Source organism: Rhinatrema bivittatum, chromosome 4, assembly GCF_901001135.1.
Source record: "Rhinatrema bivittatum chromosome 4, aRhiBiv1.1, whole genome shotgun sequence".
Classification (NCBI taxonomy): domain Eukaryota; kingdom Metazoa; phylum Chordata; class Amphibia; order Gymnophiona; family Rhinatrematidae; genus Rhinatrema; species Rhinatrema bivittatum.
This window is the reverse complement of record NC_042618.1, coordinates 3641621-3662990: the sequence shown is the minus strand read 5'-3', so window position 1 is coordinate 3662990 and position 21370 is coordinate 3641621. Positions and strand designations below refer to the sequence as shown.

The window sequence follows — 21370 nt, the reverse complement described above, 5'->3', positions numbered from 1 at the left end:
CGTGGACTGCAAACTGGCTAAAAGACAGGAAACAGAGAGTAGGATTAAATGGACAGTTTTCTCAGTGGAAGGGAGTGAGCAGTGGAGTGCCTCAGGGATCTGTATTGGGACCCTTACTTTTCAATATATTTATAAATGATCTGGAAAGGAATACGACGAGTGAGGTAATCAAATTTGCAGATGATACAAAATTATTCAGAGAAGTTAAATCACAAGCAGATTGTGATAAATTGCAAATTGGGCATCCAAATGGCAGATGAAATTTAATGTGCAAGGTGATGCATATAGGGAAAACTAATCCATGATATAGTTACACAATGTTAGGTTCCATATTAGGAGCTACCACCCAAGAAAGAGATCTAGGCGTCATAGTGGATAACACATTGAAATCATCAGTTCAGTGTTCTGCGGCAGTCAAAAAAGCAAACAGAATGTTGGGAATTATTAGAAATGGAATGGTGAATAAAATCAAAATGTCATAATGCCTCATATTGCTCCATGGTGAAACCGCACCTTGAATACTGTGTACAATTCTGGTCGCCGCATCTCAAAAAAGATATAGTTGCGATGGAGAAGGTACAGAGAAGGGTGACCAAAATGATAATGGGAATGGAACAACTCCCCTATGAGGAAAGACTAAAGAGTTTAAGACTTTTCAGCTTGGAGAAGAGACGGCTGAGGGGGATATGATAGAGGTGTTTAAAATCATGAGAGATCTAGAATGGGTAAATGTGAATCAGTTATTTACTCTTTCGGATAATAGAAAGACTAGGGGGCACTCCATGAAGTTAGCATGTGGCACATTTAAAACTAATTGGAGAAAGTTCTTTTTTACTCAACGCACAATTAAACTCTGGAATTTGTTGCCAGAGGATGTGGTTAGTGCAGTTAGTATAGCTGTGTTTAAAAAAGAATTGGATGAGTGCTTGGAGGAGAAGTCCATTACCTGCTAATAATTAAGTTGACTTAGAAAATAGCCACCGCTATTAGTAGCAACGGTAACATGGAATAGACTTAGTTTTTGGGTACTTGCCAGGTTCTTATGGCCTGGATTGGCCACTGTTGGAACAGAATGCTGGGCTTGATGGACCCTTGGTCTGACCCAGTATGTCATGTTATTATGTTCTTATGCAGACAGAGGGCCCTACCTCATCTCCAAACTTTATTATCATGAAAGACAAATAAGAGTCTTACTGTGCAAAAGCTGGAGAGAATGGTTACCAGTGTAGTTTGAGGTACATAAATAAAGAGAAGTGGAATAAGGATTATTTTGCAGGGCTAGGTCAGATTAACTGCTGCACCACATAGGCCTTACCAGAGCTGACTGAAAAACATAGGAAAACACACCCAGGATCCTCTGCTGTCCAATCAGAGCTTAGCTCTTTAGAGCCAGATGCACTGAATAAGGCAGAAGCAGTAAACATGCAGGCTGATGATCAGTAGGCAAAATAACAGAAAACAAGAAACTATGCAGACTAAAAGCATGAACTCTGCATTAGCAAACAGAAACGTTGCTGTAGAAGCAGGACCCTGAGAATGCAGGACAACAATGAACAAACAGAAAACCTCGTGTGGAGACAGGACACTCCCCACCTGGAATCGTAAGATTCCACTATTAACTTTTCTTTAACTAGACACTATCAACACTGCAATCAATGTTTACGTTTCTCTATAAGTCAAGAAAAGCACCGTTTCAGTGATGGCTCTAACAAAGTTCTTTACAGTCCCTTGCCTGGCAGTCCATATTTCAACGGTACAGATCTTCCCATCTCCCCTGAGCACTGTCTTCGTGATGACCTCTCCAGGTGGTGCCAGATTCACACAAGTCGTTTGGGTGAAAAAGATAGCAGGAGTCAAGATGGTTAGAGACTCTGGGTCTGTAGATCCAGGAACCATGGGTCTGGCATTGATGATGACTGATACAAGCATCAGAGTGGTCAGAATGATCACTGCCCATCTTGGATCCTGATTGAAATGCATGGTCCTAGAGGCTTTTTACTTAGAACATGGGTAACCAGAGCAATCACCTGAGGAGAGATCTCTGCATCCAGTTCAAAGCAGACTGGTGCTGTCTTGCCACTGCTCCAAAGATATTCTGGCCCTGCCAACCACGTAGTCTGCATCAGGTGAGCTGTAGAGATGGACCTCGTGGCATGGTCAGCAGGTTCAGTTCAGTGGCAAATGTAGTGCCACTGTTCTGGTCAGCTTGATTTTCTGATGCGTACAACCCTGTGGCTCACATAGACATAAAATCTCCTGCTCTGATTTTTCATGTACCCCCAAACCACTTTACTGTCGATGTAAAATGTAACTGCGTTAGTTGGAAGTCTATTTCATTTAGCACCAGTTCTGCATTGTCCACTGCTAACACTGCCTCACACAATTCAAGTCTTGGGATGGTGTGGCTGTCTATGGAGCTAATTAGTCTTACCAAGGATATATCCCACATGGGGCTTACCTTCCTTGTCTATTATCTTCAAGTAGGCCACTGCAGCTATGGCTTTCACTGAGTCACCTGAGAAGACATAGATTTCCCTGTATTTTGCTGAAGTGAGAGGAACAGAGGTATATGTACGTGGAATCTGGAAAACATCAAGGGCTTGTATTAGGAAGATTCTCCATAACTCTCACTCCCTTTCTTGCTTAAGGGCAGTGGGATTTCCCATTCTCATTTCTCAGCTGAACACTCTTAGCAAAGATTTCCTTTATTTAGTAACTGAGGTTACAAATCCAAGTGGATCATGTAGACTGCTCACTGTTGATAGGGTCCCGTGTCTGGTATATGGTATTTCCTGCAGTTGATGCCAAAAAGGTGAATGTGTCTTTCTGCAGATCCCAGCTGCGACCAAGGCTGTGCTGAATTGGTGATGTGTTGACTTTTAGGTGTAGGTCCTTTAGATTCTTAGCAAGATCCTCTGAAGAGAAAACCTTCATTACCTGTGCACTGTTGGAAGCTATTTTATGTCATCTCATAACATCTGTTATGTCTTTCTCAGCACGCCAACAGCCTCTCGTCATGGTTCAACTGGCTGGAGTCTAGGATCACCCCCACAGAACTGGCACAAGGCTACAGGGCAGGCCTGGAGCTGGTCATCTGCCTAACCAGCCCCATCCCCCCACAGGTTGAGACCTTGGGTTTTGAGGGCTAGTAGGACTTGCCTTCTCACGAACATCATGACTGGGAGCTGGACACAGGCAGGGCTGGAGGCAAGGTTCATACTGAGCGCAGTTAGGAGCTGGATATATGGACCGTTAAGACAGCCTCAACACCAGGCGTCGCGTGTGGGAAGCCAGGTAACATCAAGGGGCACCCTGCAGCGCTTCTCACCCACAGTCATGGGAGGGGAAGTGAAGGAAACGCTTGGTCCTTCACCTGGAACTGGAAAGAAGCAGCGATGTAAGTGCTGCGATCATTAGACCTGCCCCCCCCATGACGTCACTAACATCGGACTGTTAAGACAGCCTCAACACCAGGCGTCGTGCGCTGAAGGGGCGCGCCAAAGGGGCTCTCTCCTTTGTGCACCCCTTCGTGCAAACCTTTGTGTATATGTAAAAAAATTTTATTTATGTTTCCTTTGTTAACAAAGCTGTTTCATTGTATTCGACTAAGGAATCTTTTCCTGCTTTTTCTGTTTCATTGTAAACCGGCATGATTTGCATTTAATGCAAGAATGTTGGTATATAAAAGTTAAAAATAAATAAAAAAATAAATAGGGCTGGAAGCAAAGCTGGTATTGATGGCAGAAGCTGGATAGAGGAACAAGCTGGGAGCTGGAGCTAGGTACTGGCAGGGCTGGAGACAAGGCTGGAATCAAGAGCAGGCTTGAACCAGAGACAAGGGCAAGGCCTGGGAATGCATACAAGGGACTGGACTGGACAAGGATTGGACAGCCAACAGGAAACAAGAAAGCCCAAGGCTGGCTAGGCGAACCTAGAAAACCCAAAGACCGCAATGTAAGTCACAAAAGCCCAAGAGGGCACTGAGCATGGCAGGTAGGCCTGAAAGGCCACAAGGCAATGCCAGAAGGCTTGGAATGGCACAGAGCAAGGTAGGAGGCCAAGGTAGGCCGTAAGGCAAGGTGGAAGGCCTGGGTAGGCCACAAGGCAAGGCAAAATAACAAGGCAAGGATGGCCAGGTCAAGGAGCTGAGGTGACTCAATGAAAAGGCACCAAGGGAATGAACAGGTTGAGTTAAGTAGGGCTAGAAACTGCTGTGTCAGATGATCAGTGAGGAGGAGCCATGGGCAGCTATGAGCGAGGATCGCTGATGACCTCTGCTGGTGGGGAGACCACATAGCAGGCAGAACTGTGGCTCAGGCAAACTGCATAGCAGGTGGAACCGTGAAATCTCTTCCTCTGTAGGTATAGATCTGAGTCCACTGTCAACATAAAAGACCCTTTCCACAAATTTCCTGGCACCTGTGCCATACTGAATGTCTCCTTCTTGTGCTGTTCTAAGTCTATAACTAGCCACAGCTGGTGATGGACTATTGCCAAAGAAATGTATTCTCATACGGTACTCGATGATGTCATTGCTGATGTTATTGTCATGGTACCATAGGAATCTTAAATAATTCCTATTATCTTCTCATTCCAAAAAACAGCACAACAGCTGCTGGATGTCAGCAAGTTAAAGCAACAGGCACTTTTCTGAATTTGATTCACACTTCTAAAAAGTTGTTTTTTGTCTGCTCCAGTAAGAAGCACATTATTCAGAGAAACTCCTTGAAATCAAGTACTTGGATCAAATATAATCCTGATTTGTACAAATTTCTAAGGATGGTATATGCCAAAGTTAGGAAGATACCAGCACTCTTCATCTTCCTTCAGTGTTGGAGTTGGCGCTTCATGACTACTCTCAAATATTTTTTTCATGAAAGCCACAAAATTATCCTTTGTCTCTTGTTTTATTTCTTCAGGATCCGACATATGTAAACAGGGTGGGACAGGGTCTGTTCTCTGTTATTGGGAACATAAGAACATGCCATACTGGGTCAGACCAAGGGTCCATCAGGCCCAGTATCCTGTTTCCAACAGTGGCCAATCCAGGACATAAGAACCTGGCAAGTACCCAAACATTAGATAAATCACAAGCTGCTATTGCTTATTAATTACCGTAATAATTAAATACCGTAACAAGCCAGCGGGGAGTAGCTGGCTTGTTACGGCGGTTACTACCCCAAACCAAATGTACCTGATACTTCACTCTCGACGCATATCCAGCATGGCTCTCTACTTCAACGGCATCGGAGAAAGACTGATACATCACGAATTTCCAGCATAGCTCTCTTCTTCAACGGCAGGGGAAAAGAAAAACTGATACTTCACGCATATCCAGCATAACTTCAACGGCAGGGGAGAAGAAAAAAGGATTCACACTCACAAAGCGGGGAGTAGCTGGCTTGTCACGGCGGTTACTACCCCAAACCAAATGTACCTGATACTTCACTTTCGATGCATATCCAGCATAGCTCTCTGCTTCAACGGCAGGGGAGAAGAAAAAAACTGATACCTCACGCATATCCAGCATAGCTCCCTGCTTCAACGGCAGGGGAGAAGATAAACAACCAATAAGGGCTGTATAACATAATCTGGGTAAAAACAAATAAGCATGGGTGTAGCTTGCTTATTGCGGCGGTTACTACTCCTACTACCTCTAACTAATCAAGCTAGATATTTCACTTGGATGCAGCTCCTCCACCGCTCTCTACATTAATGGCGGGGGTGGAAGGGAATTAGAACCAAGAGCTAAGAGAAACAGATAAGTATGGGAGAAGAAATGAGGGAAGCTTGCTGGGCAGACTGGATGGGCCATTTGGTCTTCTTCTGCCGTCATTTCTATGTTTCTATATGTTTCTATGTAATAGTGGTTTATGGATTTTTCCTCCAAGAACTTATCCAAACCTTTTTTAAACCCAGTTACACTAACTGCTGTAACCACATCCTCTGGCAATGAATTCCAGAGCTTAACTATGAGCTGAGTGAAAAATAATTTTCTTTCATTTGTTTTAAATGAGCTACTTGCTAACTTCATGGAGTGCCCCCTGATCCTTCTATTATCTGAGAGAGTAAATAACCGATTTACATTAACTTGTTCAAGTCCTTTCATGATTTTGTAGACTTTCTATCATATCACCCCTCAGCCGTCTCTTCTCCAAGCTGAACAGCCCTAAACTCTTTAGCCTTTCCTCATAGGGGAGCCATTTCATGCCCCTTATCATTTTGGTCACCCTTCTCTGCACTTTTTCCAGTGCAGCTATATCTTTTTTGAGATGCGGCGACCAGAATTGTACACAGTATTCAAGGTGTGTTCTCACCATGGAGCGATACAGAGGCATTATGACATTTTCTGTTTTATTCACCATTCCCTTCCTAATAATTCCCAACATTCTGTTTGCTTTTTTGACTGCCGCAGCACACTGAACCGACGATTTCAAAGTATTATCCACTATGACGCCTAGATCTCTTTCCTGAGTGGTAGCACCTAATATGGAACCCAACATCGTGTAATTATAGCAAGGGTTATTTTTCCCTATATGCATCACCTTGCACTTATCCACATTAAATTTCATCTGCCATTTGGATGCCCAATCGTCCAGTCTCACAAGGTCCTCCTGCATTTCATCACAATCCACTTGACATTTAACTACTCTGAATAATTTTGTGTCGTCCGCAAATTTGATAACCTCATTCCTTGTACTCCTTTCCAGATCATTTATAAATTATAGAAAGCACTGGTCCAAGTACAGATCACTGTTTACTTTTTTCCACTGTGAAAACAGATCATTTAATCTGATAGGATCTACTTAGTGTTTGGGTACTTGCCAGGTTCTTCTGGCCTGGATTGGCCACTGTTGGAAACAGGATGCTGGGCTTGATGGACCCTTGGTCTGACCCAGTATGGCATGTTCTTATGTTATGTTCTTATGTTCAAGACCTGGGCTTTTTTTTTTTAGTTATTTATTTATAGACTGCCCCTCCAGGCAAAAGAAACTGGGGTGGTTTATAATAAAAGCATTCATAAAATAATATTTACAGACTCAAGCTTAATACAGTATAATAAATATATATTGGTATGTGGTATGTTTGACTCATCTTAGAAGAATCCCTTATTCATTATCTTCAGAAATTCTTGGTTTCCATTGAATGGCACACAGTGCTTCCAAGATCCTCATCACAGGTCTTTGTTGTGAAATTATTCAAGTAGGTTTGTGCAGCATGACCTGGTTGTTCTTTGTAGACAGAAATTTCTTTAATGAAGAACTGATTGGGACATGGTTTGCAAAAAATGTATGTCCATTTTCCAGCACACTGGTAGCAAAAACATCAATGCTTTCTGGCTTGTGCACTCTGTCAATGCAAACATCTCCAGTGGATAAGGCGATGAGGCCAAATGGGATGCATCCAAGGGTACTAAGGGAATTTAGAGTAATCTTAGGAAACATTTTTTTGCAGATGGTAGTAGAAGTGAGGAAAGGCCTCCCAGTGGAGGTGGTGGACACAAAACAGTATCTGAATTCAAGAAAGCATGGAATAAACACAAGGGATCTCCAAGGAAGTGATGAAAAGTGTACTGCTAAATCAATTAAACAGATGGACAGACTGGCTAGGCCATACGGTCTTTTTCTGATGTCATGTTTCTATCATCTACTCTGTCAATGCAAACATCACCCAGCCAGGGTCCAGTCTTTGGGCACAAAGTGTAAGGTAGGACCATTGCAGTGCTGATGAACCTTGTAAAATCTTGGCATATTCCCACCAAGCAGAAGCAGGATCTGTGCATTGTGGTTTAAAAGTGGGATACAATTGGCTATAACTCGCAGTCTCTGGTGTTAGAATTTAATTTCTGTTGTCTGGTATCTGGTTGCACTCTATAAGAATAGGGAGCGGTAAGTCAATGCTGCCATCTACAGCTTTTATCACATAGCCACTTCTCCTCCTCCCAGTTGTTTATTGACCCTGCACATGTTCTCAATGGGTAGAGCAAATTATCTTCCTCTACATTAAACAAGTCAAAGAACTCTGACCTGGCCAGTGATCTGTTTCTTTGATCACCCAGAAGCTTTTCTCTGAAGCAGTGGCAATTCTTTACAGGGATAGGTTTCTTGTGCAAAGGACACTGCTGTCTGGATCTTCTACCTTCTTGTTTGCGGCAGTAGGAAGGGTGAAGAGCGTAGATGCCATGGGTGAAACAGGTTTTTTTTTAACATTACCAAACCTTTTAATTGGCCGTTCATCCCAGGGATATTATATATTTACTTATTTGCAGAATTTCGATACTGCAGAGTTACCACTCTAGTGTTCACAGTGGTGCGCAACAATGTGTAATACAATATTACATAAAAGCACAATCACATAGCAAAAGCAATTAAAATAAAATATGCAATCAATAACATTTTACATAAAAATATTCTTAAAAAAGAAAGTTTTCAGAAATGTCCTAAAAGGCTTATAATTAAATTGAGGTGAATTTCCTGCGGGAGCTTATTCCATAGAATGGGAGCAGTTTATGAAAAGCACGATTTGAGGTGACTTTTGGACGTGTTTCTTTTGTGCCTGGAATCACTAGTAACTGTTGCTCACAAGACCAAAGGTCATAGGCCAAACAATACACTTGCTCTAATTCTAGCAAGTAAAAGGGGTACTTCCCATATAATATCTGATGGACCAGCATCAAGATCTTAAATTGAATTCTGTACTGGACTGGAAGCCAGTGCCGCTGCAGCTTGGGCTGGTCGCATCTGATACATCAAGCATAAAAGTTTCTCGTCACTGTTAAGATGAACCTGGAGAAAACAGTGAAAACATGAAAAAAGCAACATTATTGTCCATTTTATAATGTGAACTTTGGGAAACCCATTTTTCCTGCAAGCTATATGGCAGTTTCTTCAAGGTTGGCTTTACTCCATGGGTAGTGTCAGATAAGGGTCAGCTCTAGCAGAACGAGTTCCAGTAGTAGATTTCCATGCTCTTGCAGCTTGTGATTATCTTTCTTGGAGAATTTTGGAAAGCTATCAGTCCTTTGGAACAGACAATTGTTTCTGGGCTACCATAGCATTGTTCAAGTCTTTGCCACATTACACTGAGGGATTATGTATTTGCACTGACCATAGTCTCTTTAAGTGTTCTGAAGATTCGTTCCCCAACCATTTCACCAAGAAATTAATCTCATGACTTGGGGTAATGTTCAGTTCTGACATGACGTCTTTGAATAGAAACTTCCATGCTCTGTAGTTTTCAGGGCTGTCATCAAACTTGATGAGCCATGTATTGACAAGCTCAGGATAAATCATGTATTTAGCAAGATGTGACATGCTATGATCACAGTCCATGTATTACGAAATACTTGTGGGTTACTCTTGGACATTCTACGTCTTTGTTCATCACCTGGCATGTCAAAGTAGGGCGAGTTTCGTAAAGGGCACTCTGGCCATGTGAAGGGCAAAGTTGTAGCCATATCATGCCTTCAATTCATATGAGATTGTTGAGTGTGGGCAGGAAATAATGTGTATCTCTGAACAGACATACCTGGATTTGGAATCAGTGGTAGTGCACGCATAGTAGGGCATGCATTGAGCTGATCTCTGTCAGGAGCAATATTTGCTTTGAGAAGACTGTATTGCCTGAATATCTGACACTTCCTTATTACATTGGGAGCGCAAGTTGGAATAACTAGTGGAATGGGTTAGTACATAGTCTCTGGTATGATGGGTTGGATCTTCTGAGGCAATTCAACTAGTCTGGCTCTCCCCATCATCCTGTCCCACAACTGTTTCAAGGAACTCAGCCTGAGCCTTAGCTGCTTCCTTTTCTTGTTGTAATACTTCTAGGTTAGCTTCTAACTCGGCTTTCTTATATGCAGTGGTGGCGAAGGCAGTGGCAACACCAATCTGCTCCTGCTCTTCCAACTCAGCTATTTTTTTTTCCAGCGGCGACAGCAATCTGCTCCTGCTCCTCAGCTCCAGCTTGTTCTAGTTTTAAGGCTGCCTCTTTCTTGCTGTAAGATACATGTATCTGTGCAGCTTCTGCTTCAGTGCATGTCTGGCGGCAGCTGCGCTTGTTGAAGACAGGTTTGTGTGCACTGATTTTGAGGATTTTGTTGTGCATCTACAGAACCTAGAACACTGAGATGACTTTCATTCAACATTCCATTTGATATCTACTTCTGCTATAATCTGTCTGATCAAACTGTCATGTCTCTGATCAATGGTTTGCTGAAGATCATGCTCCTGCAAGCTCTCATCTGAATTGAGTCATGTTAGGAAAGTGAGATGTTCTTCTGGCAGGAATTGGTAGTTTCTATATGCAGACCTGAGCTGGCTCACAGCTTGTTTACTTGCTGTACCTGTAATTTTACACATATCACTCTGAGTCCTTTTCCAGGCTTTGTCCAATTTCTCATATTGGTCTCTGACAATTTCATAGTTTTTTCTGGCCTTCTGTGTAAGAATCATAGTACGCTTAGACCTTCCACTTTCCTGAATGTGCTGAGGTGGGATTTCAGCCTCTAGTTTCTAGAGAAAGAGTAGTGCTGTCTGTGGGCTTAGGTTCTGCGATGATGCACTGCTTATGATTCTGTAGCACTGGTAACCACTTAAAGATAATTACCCTGTAGCAGGAATGAAAGCTAGCAGAGTTCAAATGGCACTGCCTACAGCCTGCTTGTGGTTTGGTTGAATGCTATCAAAGAAGTTACAGTGGTTAGTGGAACAGCATTTCTGGAGCCTATGCTCTGGTCCTGGATTTGACTGTTATGTCTGAAGCATGACCATGAGGAGAGGCCTGGCTATAGAGATGTAGGAATGGTGTGAATTTGCTCTGGGAGCCACTGGGGTGCTCCTTATTTTCTAACTCCATGGGTTAATCCCTCATTTTGCTATACTGTCTCCTTGATATGTTCCCTGTGCACAATTTAAACAGATAACTCATTCTTTCCTCACAGAGAAGAGTCCACTTCTTCACCTCCAAACTTTATTAAGAAGAAAAGATAAGATAAGAATGTTTTTTTCCCCTTGTTCCATGTAAACCGATTTGATATGACACCTGTCATGAAGGTCGGTATATAAAAGAATTAAATAAATAAATAAATAAGATACATAAACAGTCTTATTGTGCATAAACTGGAGATAACCGTGATGGGTGCAATCTGGGCCACAGAAATAAAGACAGATAAAATGGTAATTCTGCTGGGTTTGCCAGATTAGCTGCTCAATCACATAGACGGACCAGAACTGATTGTCATGATCCTATCTGCTATGCAGCCCACTCCACCCCCCACCCCCACCTGCCAGCAGACGTCATCAGCGAGCCTCGCTCACAGCTGCCTTCTTGCTGATCCGATGAAGTTGTGACTCCAGCCCTACGTAACCCAGCCTGTCCACTCTCTCCTTGCTTCTTCATCGAGTCACCTCGGCTTCTTGACCAGGTCATCCTTGCCTTGCTTTCCTGCCTTGCCTTGTGGCCTACCTTGGCCTCTTGCCTTGCCTTGTGGCCTTCCTTGCCCTCCCTGCTTTCCTTGGTGACTTTCCAGGCTTCCCTGCCTTTCTCTGTGGCCTTCCAGGCCTTTCTGCCTTATTCACTAGCCTCCTGGGCCTCCCTGTCCTGCTCTGTGGCTTTCAGCCCTTCTAGGTTTGACTAGCCCAGCCTTGGGCCTTCGTGTTTATTGTTGCTTGTTCTAGTCTTGTCCTCGTCTAGTCCTTGTCCTGTTCTGTCCAGTCCAATCCCTATCTGCAGCCCAGGCCTTATGTTATCTTTTCCCATACAATCCTTGTCTCCAGCCCAGGCCTGGTCTTCTCTTGTCCTGTCCATCCGTGTCTCCAGTCCTGCCTGTATCCAGCTCTTGCCTACCTCCAGTACTGGCCTTATATCCATCCCTAGCCTGCTCCATAGTTCCAGCCTGTGTCTCCAGCTCCCAGCCGGTCTCATACCCCAGCTCCAGCCACCAGAACCCAACAGCTCAACCCGCAGGGGAGGTGGCTGGTCCAGGCAGAAGACCTTGCTCTGTCCTACCTAGAAGTCCTGTGCTGCCCCTGCTGGGGTTCCCCAGACCTAGCCAGACCTCTAGTTGTGACCCTGACTGAAAGCATGAGCCAAAGCTCTCAGGTACTTCTGCTTCCCAGTCAGAGGTTAACCAGTTAGAGCCAGCTGCACTGAATAAAGCAGGAGCTGGGAACATGGAGGCTGATCTCCAGCTGCCAGTTTAACAGAAAAGAATGAACTACGCCGACTAAAGGCATGAACAGCGCATTAACGAACAGAAGCAGAAAGGCTGCTGTGGATGCAGGACACTGGGAAAGCAGGTCAGCAGTGAACAAACAGAAAAACAGCTGTGGCGACAGGACAGTCTTCCACCACAGCACGTGCAGTCCACATATTTATACCTCTGAAACTCCTAGACACAAGGACGAGTCTTCTCCTGCAAGAGTTTCACCCTAACAATCAGATGGCGAAACTGCTTACTTAACTTCTAAACGTTACCGTTTTGACAATAAAATGTTTGGAGTTTATTATTTCCCTTCCAGGTATCTCTGGAGGTTCACGTCTACATTCTCACAACGGTCATTCTGTAATGAACGGGCTTTCCAGAGTCCAGGGGCTCCGCCTTCAGGGAAACGCTCGTCCAGCGTTCAGCGTCCAGCGTGGACTGCTCTGTCCTGCAGCGAAAGGCCTCCCGGCCAGCAGAGAATGCACTTTTCTCCAGGGGCGGCACAGCCAGTGGCCCTTTGCACCCAGAGTGCAAAATGTCTCTGGCCAGCAGGAGGTGTCAGTCCTGCTGTGTCTCTGGCCAGAGGGTCCTGGCGCACGGAATATCTCAGGTTAATGTTACCAAATGTTCCTGAGTCCCGAAGACCCAGCAGTGCCAAGAGGAACAGCCCCCTCGGGACGATATTACTTGGTAATACAGAGGAGAAGGTGACTAGAAAGCGCAGTGAGCGGCGTGGGGACCGGGGGCGTGTGTGAGAAGCTCGTGACCTTGCTGCCCATAGCGCGGCTGTTGTGTAAATAACTGGAGGATATCTGCTTCCCGTGCGCTAAATTCACTAAACCAAATTACATCTCCATGGATCCCCGTAAATGGTTCTAAACTCAGGCGGGGACTTTGAGGAGAGAGAGGAGAAATCACCGTCTCCTTTCTGCGACTCCTGTGGGGTTGTAGGTGAAATGTTTGCACAGATAATGAGGGCAGGTCTCCCTGCTTACTCTCTTTAGGGTCGCCAAACACTGCTTACAGGCAGGAAAGCAGCTACAGTCTGAGCAGGAGGAGGTGGGACTGACAGGTAATGAAGCCTTGCACCAGGAGGGGAGCAGACAGAGAGACTTACCTGCTGTCACACTCAGCTGTGACTCGCCTCGCTTGCCTTCAGGCTCTCTTTCAGCACTATTAACCAATTTCTTTTCTCCCATGGGGCGTCCTAGCAGCTCTTTTTGCTTTTAAACAAACCAACCAAAACTCACCAGCAGTGACTGGACGATCTCATACACAGTGGGCACAGAGCTGCTGGATGACCTGGCTCCTGCCTGCCACTCCTTTCCCTTTGCATTCTGGGACCTGTAGTGCCAATTACGCATGGGCTGAAGGAGGAGAACTAGCCCTGGCTTGAAGTCTTCCTCCAGAAATTGGGGGCACTTGGCGGCAAAGCAGGAGTTGGGTTTACTTTACTTTCAGAATATAGGACAGGCTGGGAACTCCTAGGCTCAAAGCTCACAAACTGGACAAATTTTCAGGATATCCTCTACCCAGAGAAAGGGTTATCAGAAAGCTCCACATGGAAGGGACCAACTGAGCTGTCTAGTTTGAGTCCACGGGAAGGATGGAGGCCCGTGCCTGAGCCCCGCATCTCATTCCATGAAGGAGCTGTGCAGAGTTAATCGTCACACTCTTGGCAATGCTGTAAAGCTCCCTGATCCTCATTCCCTCCCTCTCAGTGGAAAAGAGGTGCTCAGATGGCTCTCCCGAGGAAGGCCATGGACTGGAAGGCATCCAGGGGCACAAAGAATGCAGAGCAAAAAATTACTACAAATGGCAGGCTGTGACCTCCGAGCTCTAAGGACTCAAAGAAACTGAATGCCATAATGTTCTGACATAGGCACACAATGCAAAATAATTTTGTCCAGTACCTGTGTGACACAGGCCATCTGGGAAGTGAGGCCTTGTCCATTACCTGTGTGACACAAGGCATGCTGGGAAGTGAGGCCTTGTCCATTACCTGTGTGACACAGGGCATCTGGGAAGTGAGGCCTTATCTGGTGTCTGTATGACTGATACTGTGCATGCTGGGAAGTGAGGCCTTGTCCATTACCTGTGTGACACAGGGCATCTGGGAAGTGAGGCCTTATCTGGTGTCTGAATGACTGATACTGTGCATGCTGGGAAGTGAGGCCTTGTCCAGTACCTGTGTGACACAGGGCATCTGGGAAGTGAGGCCTTATTTGGTGTCTGTATGACTGATACTGTGCATGCTGGGAAGTGAGGCCTTGTCCTGTACCTGTGTGACACAAGGCATGCTGGGAAGTGAGGCCTTGTCCTGTACCTGTGTGACACAAGGCATGCTGGGAAGTGAGACCTTGTCCATTACCTGTGTGACACAAGGCATGCTGGGAAGTGAGGCCTTGTCCACTACCTGTGTGACACAGGGCATCTGGGAAGTGAGGCCTTATCTGGTGTCTGTATGACTGATACTGTGCATGCTGGGAAGTGAGGCCTTGTCCTGTACCTGTGTGACACAAGGCATGCTGGGAAGTGAGGCCTTGTCCTGTACCTGTGTGACACAAGGCATGCTGGGAAGTGAGGCCTTGTCCATTACCTGTGTGACACAAGGCATCTGGGAAGTGAGGCCTTATTTGGTGTCTGAATGACTGATACTGTGCATGCTGGGAAGTGAGGCCTTGTCCATTACCTGTGTGACACAGGGCATCTGGGAAGTGAGGCCTTATTTGGTGTCTGAATGACTGATACTGTGCATGCTGGGAAGTGAGGCCTTGTCCAGTACCTGTGTGACACAGGGCATCTGGGAAGTGAGGCCTTATTTGGTGTCTGTATGACTGATACTGTGCATGCTGGGAAGTGAGGCCTTGTCCTGTACCTGTGTGACACAAGGCATGCTGGGAAGTGAGGCCTTGTCCTGTACCTGTGTGACACAAGGCATGCTGGGAAGTGAGACCTTGTCCATTACCTGTGTGACACAAGGCATGCTGGGAAGTGAGGCCTTGTCCAGTACCTGTGTGACACAGGGCATCTGGGAAGTGAGGCCTTATCTGGTGTCTGTATGACTGATACTGTGCATGCTGGGAAGTGAGGCCTTGTCCAGTACCTGTGTGACACAGGGCATCTGGGAAGTGAGGCCTTATTTGGTGTCTGTATGACTGATACTGTGCATGCTGGGAAGTGAGGCCTTGTCCAGTACCTGTGTGACACAAGGCATGCTGGGAAGTGAGGCCTTGTCCTGTACCTGTGTGACACAAGGCATGCTGGGAAGTGAGGCCTTGTCCTGTACCTGTGTGACACAAGGCATGCTGGGAAGTGAGACCTTGTCCTTTAACTGTGTGACACAGGGCATGCTGGGAAGTGAGGCCTTGTCCTGTACTTATGTGATACAGAGTAGGATTGGCAGTTTTGTAGTAAATCTCCCCGTGCCTTTGTCCAGAAAAAAAGAAAACAATATTCCTGCAATTACCACTAAATACATTTGTTTTGCCCATAGTGCGAACCAGATTTTGGGAGAAAAGGTTGCTGTACTGGTCCCTATCTCTTTCATACAGGGTTACCCGATAACACCAAGTCACTAAGGACAGGAGAGAACACAATTTTAGTTTCTTTTGCCCTGCATTTACTAAGCTCCCTGAGAAAAGCAGGATTAAAGTCTTCATACCATAGAAACAGGCTCAAGCTCTAGTACTGGACTAGGCGGGATTTACCTTTGCTGGAGACTTTGGCAGGTTCATCCTTCATGCAGCTGCTCAAGTATCAGATAGTTCAGTCACCCCTGATTCCATAACTGGATTCCCTTTTGCATCTTTGGCATACATCAGCATAAACCTAATGCTTTAAGATTAAGGTGAGCAGAGGCCCCCATGTCATCGGGTACAGGCTGAGCCAGGCCTGGTTTTACCCCCTTGCACACCCTAATGCTCAGAAGGGCCACCTCTCTCCATGCAATGTGGAAAGAGCAGGACTGACTCAGCCTGTCCCTTCTTGACATGGTGCCAACCAGTCGATTCGTTTCAGAACCCTGAACAAATCCATATTAAACCCTCCTTCTCCCCCAGTACACCAGAATTTAACTCTGCCCCCTTCCCCTTCACTGACCTCCCTGAACCACCAGAAGATGGAAGCACAGACCATTCCTTTCCCAGAGATTCAGGCCTCTTCCCACACATGACCCCATTATCTTTTTTTTTTTGTGTGTGTTTCAAGAAATAAAAACAGAAAATGAACCTTGTATATCAGCACTTCGTTAAAAAAGCCCCAAACAAAAGGAAAGCAGCATATAAAAGCGCAAACAAACAAAATTAAAGTCATTTTTTTTTTTTTTTTAAATAACAAAATGCAAATTTGAGGGAAAACTTACTGGCGTTACAGTTTATCCTGATACAGTCTAGATGGGAGAAGAATACAAATGAAAGATGAAATCGCATCCTTCAAGGTTACAGCTGCAGACATCCATTAACAAGAAGTCCACCCTTCCGGGGACAGACACACGCAAGGACTGTGGCCATTTTATGCACACGATCTGTTCGGCAGGGGGCAGGAAGGAGGGGGCCGATCCAGCCAGACACCGCGGGCTGCACGTGCTCCCTTGTGGGAGCTCCTCGCACAGCCAGAGGTCTCAGTCCAGACAGGGCCCAGAGAACGTGCAAGAAAGGGGGCCCGGCGCGTGTGTGTGTGCGCGCGTGCGAGCGTCCAACATATAGAGAGATTTATATTCCTTCAGGCGGAAGTGCGAGGATTTATCTAATAAGATAAAAGGCTAGGGGAGGGGAGGGGGGAAAAATAAAAATGCAGAGGACTAACCCTGCCCCCTCCCCCCCAAAAAACGGTGTTTTAGAGAAAACCTACACGCTGAACTGAAAAGTTGCTGGGGAATATGTTTCGTTTTATTTTTGTGGGTTATTTACATTTTCAAGATCGTCCGCGCTGGTTTAAAACTAGAAATTAAGAAACAAGGCAGAAACGCTTCTGAAGCGCCAGCTCCCTTATCAAAATGGTTTGCTACGGTTTTGCTCAATTTAAAAAAAAAAAATCCGAAACAAATTTCAGTGAAAAATCAAATTAAAAAATATAATAACCTAAAAAAAACCCCCTAGAAATAAGCTGGACATCGCAGCCATTTCATGGAATTCGGTTTCCTTCAACCCTATCACAAACGTTAAATGTCCCCCTCGGCTTCTTTCCTAGTGTACAGGTCATAAAATGGCCACTTACAAACAGCTAAGCGCACGGGCACCCATCCCAGATTCAATCGGTTTGGGATTTCAAAGGGATTTATCTGCCCATCATTTGTTTCTTACCTCAATGGTTCCCAGCCCACCCAGCACATTCCCAGGGGGCGTGAGCCAGTCTCCTCTGCAGGGGCTGGCAGGATGGAGGAAACAGGCAGACAGGACATAGGGGCTACTCGGGTCTTTGAGATGGCATTCATAAGGTATTTTTCAAATTCAGGGAGAGACCTGTCCTGCAATAAAGCAAGTTTCTGTGTAGACAACAGGATAAATTAGACGTGACATGTGGATGACGACATCTGATGGCGCCAAACGGACCCTTCCCTCCTAGCTCATAGAGCTTTAGCTCTACTGAGCATGCATGGGTGTCCATGCATGGGTGTCCATGCATGGGTGCTGCTTCAGGAGCCCCTCGGTTGATTGCAGAACGTAGCTTTCGTTAAGTAATCTACTCTCCAGGGAGGTGGACAGGTATCTTTTTCATGCTGTATATGGAGAACCTGTTTATGGTAAGAAAACTTGCTTTCTCCATCAACAAGCAGGGCTGAATTAGCCATGAAATATGAGGTCCCAAGCTGAAAGTTAAAGCAGAGCACTTACTGGAAAAACAACCTGGAAGAGTAGACTACTGGGTGAACGGACTACGCAAAACTGCTGGTCCAAAGTTACTATCACTTCTTGATAGTCTGTCCAGACAGTAATGGGGTAGCCATGACTCTTACTTGATCTGCCTTGACAGAGTCTGCGATCTGATGGCCAGCCAAAGCATAGCGATGTGCCATACAGTGTGCCGGACAGCTGGACAGCATGCACTTGGCAACTGCTGCTCTTAGTCTGTTAGAATCACAAGAGATGAAAAGTTTAGAAGCCTGATGTTGTGGTTGAGTCCTCTTCAGATATTAAGCCAAGGCCCTTTTGCAGTCCAGTGAATGGAGGGCATTCTTCCCTTCATGTGCATGAGGTCTTGGAAAGGACGTGGGTAACACAATGGTTTGATTCACGTGAAAAGCCAAAATTTATTTGGGCAGAAATTTGGAGGGAGTGTGGAGCATCACTCTGTTGTGGAAAACTGCATATACAGTGAATAACAAACCAATCCTTGAAGCTGACTGACTCTTCTCAAAGTAATGGCATCTAGAAACATTGCTTTTCAGGTGAGGAACTTTAAGGAAACTGACTCTAATGGTACGTAAGGCGGTTTCATTAACTGTGCCAATACAACCTTGAGATTCCATGGCAAAGGCATTTTGGTAACTGGAGTACTAGTATGCCACAAGCCTTTCATAAATTTTGACACTAAAGGATGTACAGAAATCGAGTTGCCATCCACTCAAAATGGCACTGAGATGCACTTTGACCAAAGACATACTGTGCCCCGATGAGAAGAGGGAGAATAAGTACTGGAGCAACTCCTTTGGCTCAAAGACAAATGGGTCCAGGGAGTTTGCTTGACATAAGATGAAAATCTCTTCCATGTAAACCCATAAAAAAGGCTTCCTGATGGAAATCATAGGGCCAGATTTTAAAACTTATGCGTGGATGTAGATTTGTTTGCACAACCCGGCACGAACAAATCTACGCCCCCATTTTATAACATGCGCGCGCTGCCGCGCGCATGTTATAAAATCCAGGGTCAGCGCAGACAAGGGGATACACACATGTGCACCTTGCGCGTGCCAAGCCCGAGGGGAGCCCCGATGGAGCGGCCTTGGAGGGAACTTTTTTCGGTCCCCCCACCTTCCCCTCCCTTCCCCTATCTAACCCACCCCCCAGCCCTACCTAAATCCCCCCCTCCTACCTTATTTTATTTCTTACGCCTGCCTGAAGCAGGCGTATCTTGCGCGCGCCAGCCAGCTGCCGGAGAGCAAACCACCGGCACGGCCGCACGAAGGAGGCCTCGGGACCGCTGCCACGCCCCCGGACTGCCCCCTGACCACCGCCACACCCCCAGACCTGTCCCCTTTCCGCCCCTTTTTCAAAGCCCCGGGACATACGTTTGTCCCGGGGCTTGCACGCACCGCTGAACCTATGCAAAATAGGCTCACCGCGCGCAGGGGCAGATTTTCTCAAGTTACGCGTGTAGCCTTTGAAAATCTGCCCCATATTGTCTTCAATTTCCTTGAACAGTGAAAGTGCTGAGACTAGCAAGCACTCAACATCTATGCCAAAGTCCTTTACTCAGTCCTTATCCTCCTTGACCAATCTGCTGCTTTTGACACTGTTGATCACCACCTACTCCTTGATTCTCTGTCCTCGCTTGGATTTTGTTCTCTGTCTTTGTTCTCTTCTTACCTCTCCCATCGCATTTTTAGGGTTTCCTCTGGTGGATCCTCCTCTACTGCCATTCCATCAGTTGGTGTGCCTCAGGGCTCTGTCCTTGGCCCTCTTCTCTCCTCCCTATATACTAACTCCCTTGGTGCTCTGATTTCCTCTCATGGCATTCAATTCCCAGATTTACCTCGCTACGCCAGAAAATTCATCAGAAATCCAGTCTCAGATCTTAGCCTGCTTGCCCAACATTACTGCCTTGATGTTTAAACTCAACATGGACAAGACAAATCCTTCAAGCCCAATCCCCTCTTCCTCCTTTCTCTATTTCCGTGGATAACGTGGTCATCCTCCCAGTGCCCTCAGCCCCTAGCCTAGAAGTCATCTTCGATTCCTTTCTCTCCTTCTCTATGCATATCCAAAACTCTTCTAAAATGTGCCATTTCTTTCTCTATAACATTGCCAAAATATATCCCTTCCTTTTTGAACACTTTACCCATTCTCTCATCTCCTCCCACTTAGATTTGCAACCTGCTCCTCACAGATCTCCACTACAATCTATCCAAATTCAGCTGCGTGACCTATCTTTTGCCAACATCACTACACCCACACAACCCCTCTTCTGAAATCACTGCATTAGCACCTATCCAATACCGCATACAGTTCAAGCTCCTCTTACCTACAAGTGCCTTCACTCTACAGCTCTTCACTACTTCTCCTCTCTTATCCCTCTCTCTCTCTACCCCTTCTCATGCACTCCACTCATCAGACAAGTCACTGCTACCTCTCCCTTCTCCTCTACCACCAACTCCTAACTCTGTGCTTTCCACCTGGCTGCTCCATGTGCTTGGAATAGACTTCCTGAGCTGGTGCATCATGTTCCCTCTCTTATCTTGTTTAAATTCCATCTAAAAGTGCACCTTTTTGAGGCTGCTTTTAAATCTTAAGCCTGATTGTCCGTCTTCAGCCTCATTACCTAAATTTAACCATTGTCTTACTCTATGAAACGCCCCAAGTCTCTTGACCTATATGTTTGTCTTGATTTGAGAAGAGACTGTCTCTTACATATTGGTTGTACAGCACTGTGTACATCGAGTAGTGCTATAGAAATATTAAGTAGTAGCCAATTTGAGAGAGAGAAGATTTGGATGACACAGATTACCCTCCTCCAGAATTAGCAAAGTTGGATTGGATCCCAGAGGAATCCGAAGGCTGATTGACATTCTGATGAGGTAAGAGATTTATACTTGGTCTGGGTCACACTGGTGCAATGAGGAGCTTGTCCTCCTGGTCCTTCAGTGCCTTCTGCACTGTTCTTGTCACCAATGGAAGTGGTAGAAAAGCATACAGTAGATCTGCATCCCACTTGAGCAGAAAAGTATCCAGAGCAGATCTGAACTTGCTTTGAAGAATGGAGCAGAATTTCTCTACATACCTGTTGTCTTCTGATGCAAAGAAATTGAACAACCTATGGTGGGGATGAAATACTCTACTGAGATCCGCCGATGTGCTGGGGATCCCAGGGATGGCAGGTTGCTACAAGCCGCTCCCAAATTCTTAGGGATTCCCTTGCTTGTTCACGTAGAACAGCGCTACTTGATTGTGAGTCTGAATCCGAATTCTCCCTGAAGGAGAAGTGCAAGAACTTTTCCTGCATATCTAA

The 21370-nt window shown here is 45.6% G+C and overlaps 1 protein-coding gene across 16 annotated transcripts in view; it reads right to left on the bottom strand.

The window, feature by feature from the left end:
- Nucleotides 1–21370, bottom strand: part of NRXN3 (neurexin 3) — a 2187333-nt gene that overhangs the window by 1407800 nt on the left and 758163 nt on the right. For 9 of the 16 annotated variants that reach the window (XM_029597682.1, XM_029597679.1, XM_029597681.1 and 6 more), the window contains one exon: nucleotides 16569–16595. The exons of the other annotated variants lie outside the window; for them this stretch is intronic. In XM_029597682.1, the coding sequence (XP_029453542.1) occupies nucleotides 16569–16595 (27 nt within the window). The remainder of the gene's footprint in view (nucleotides 1–16568; nucleotides 16596–21370) is intronic. 16 annotated transcript variants of the gene reach the window in all.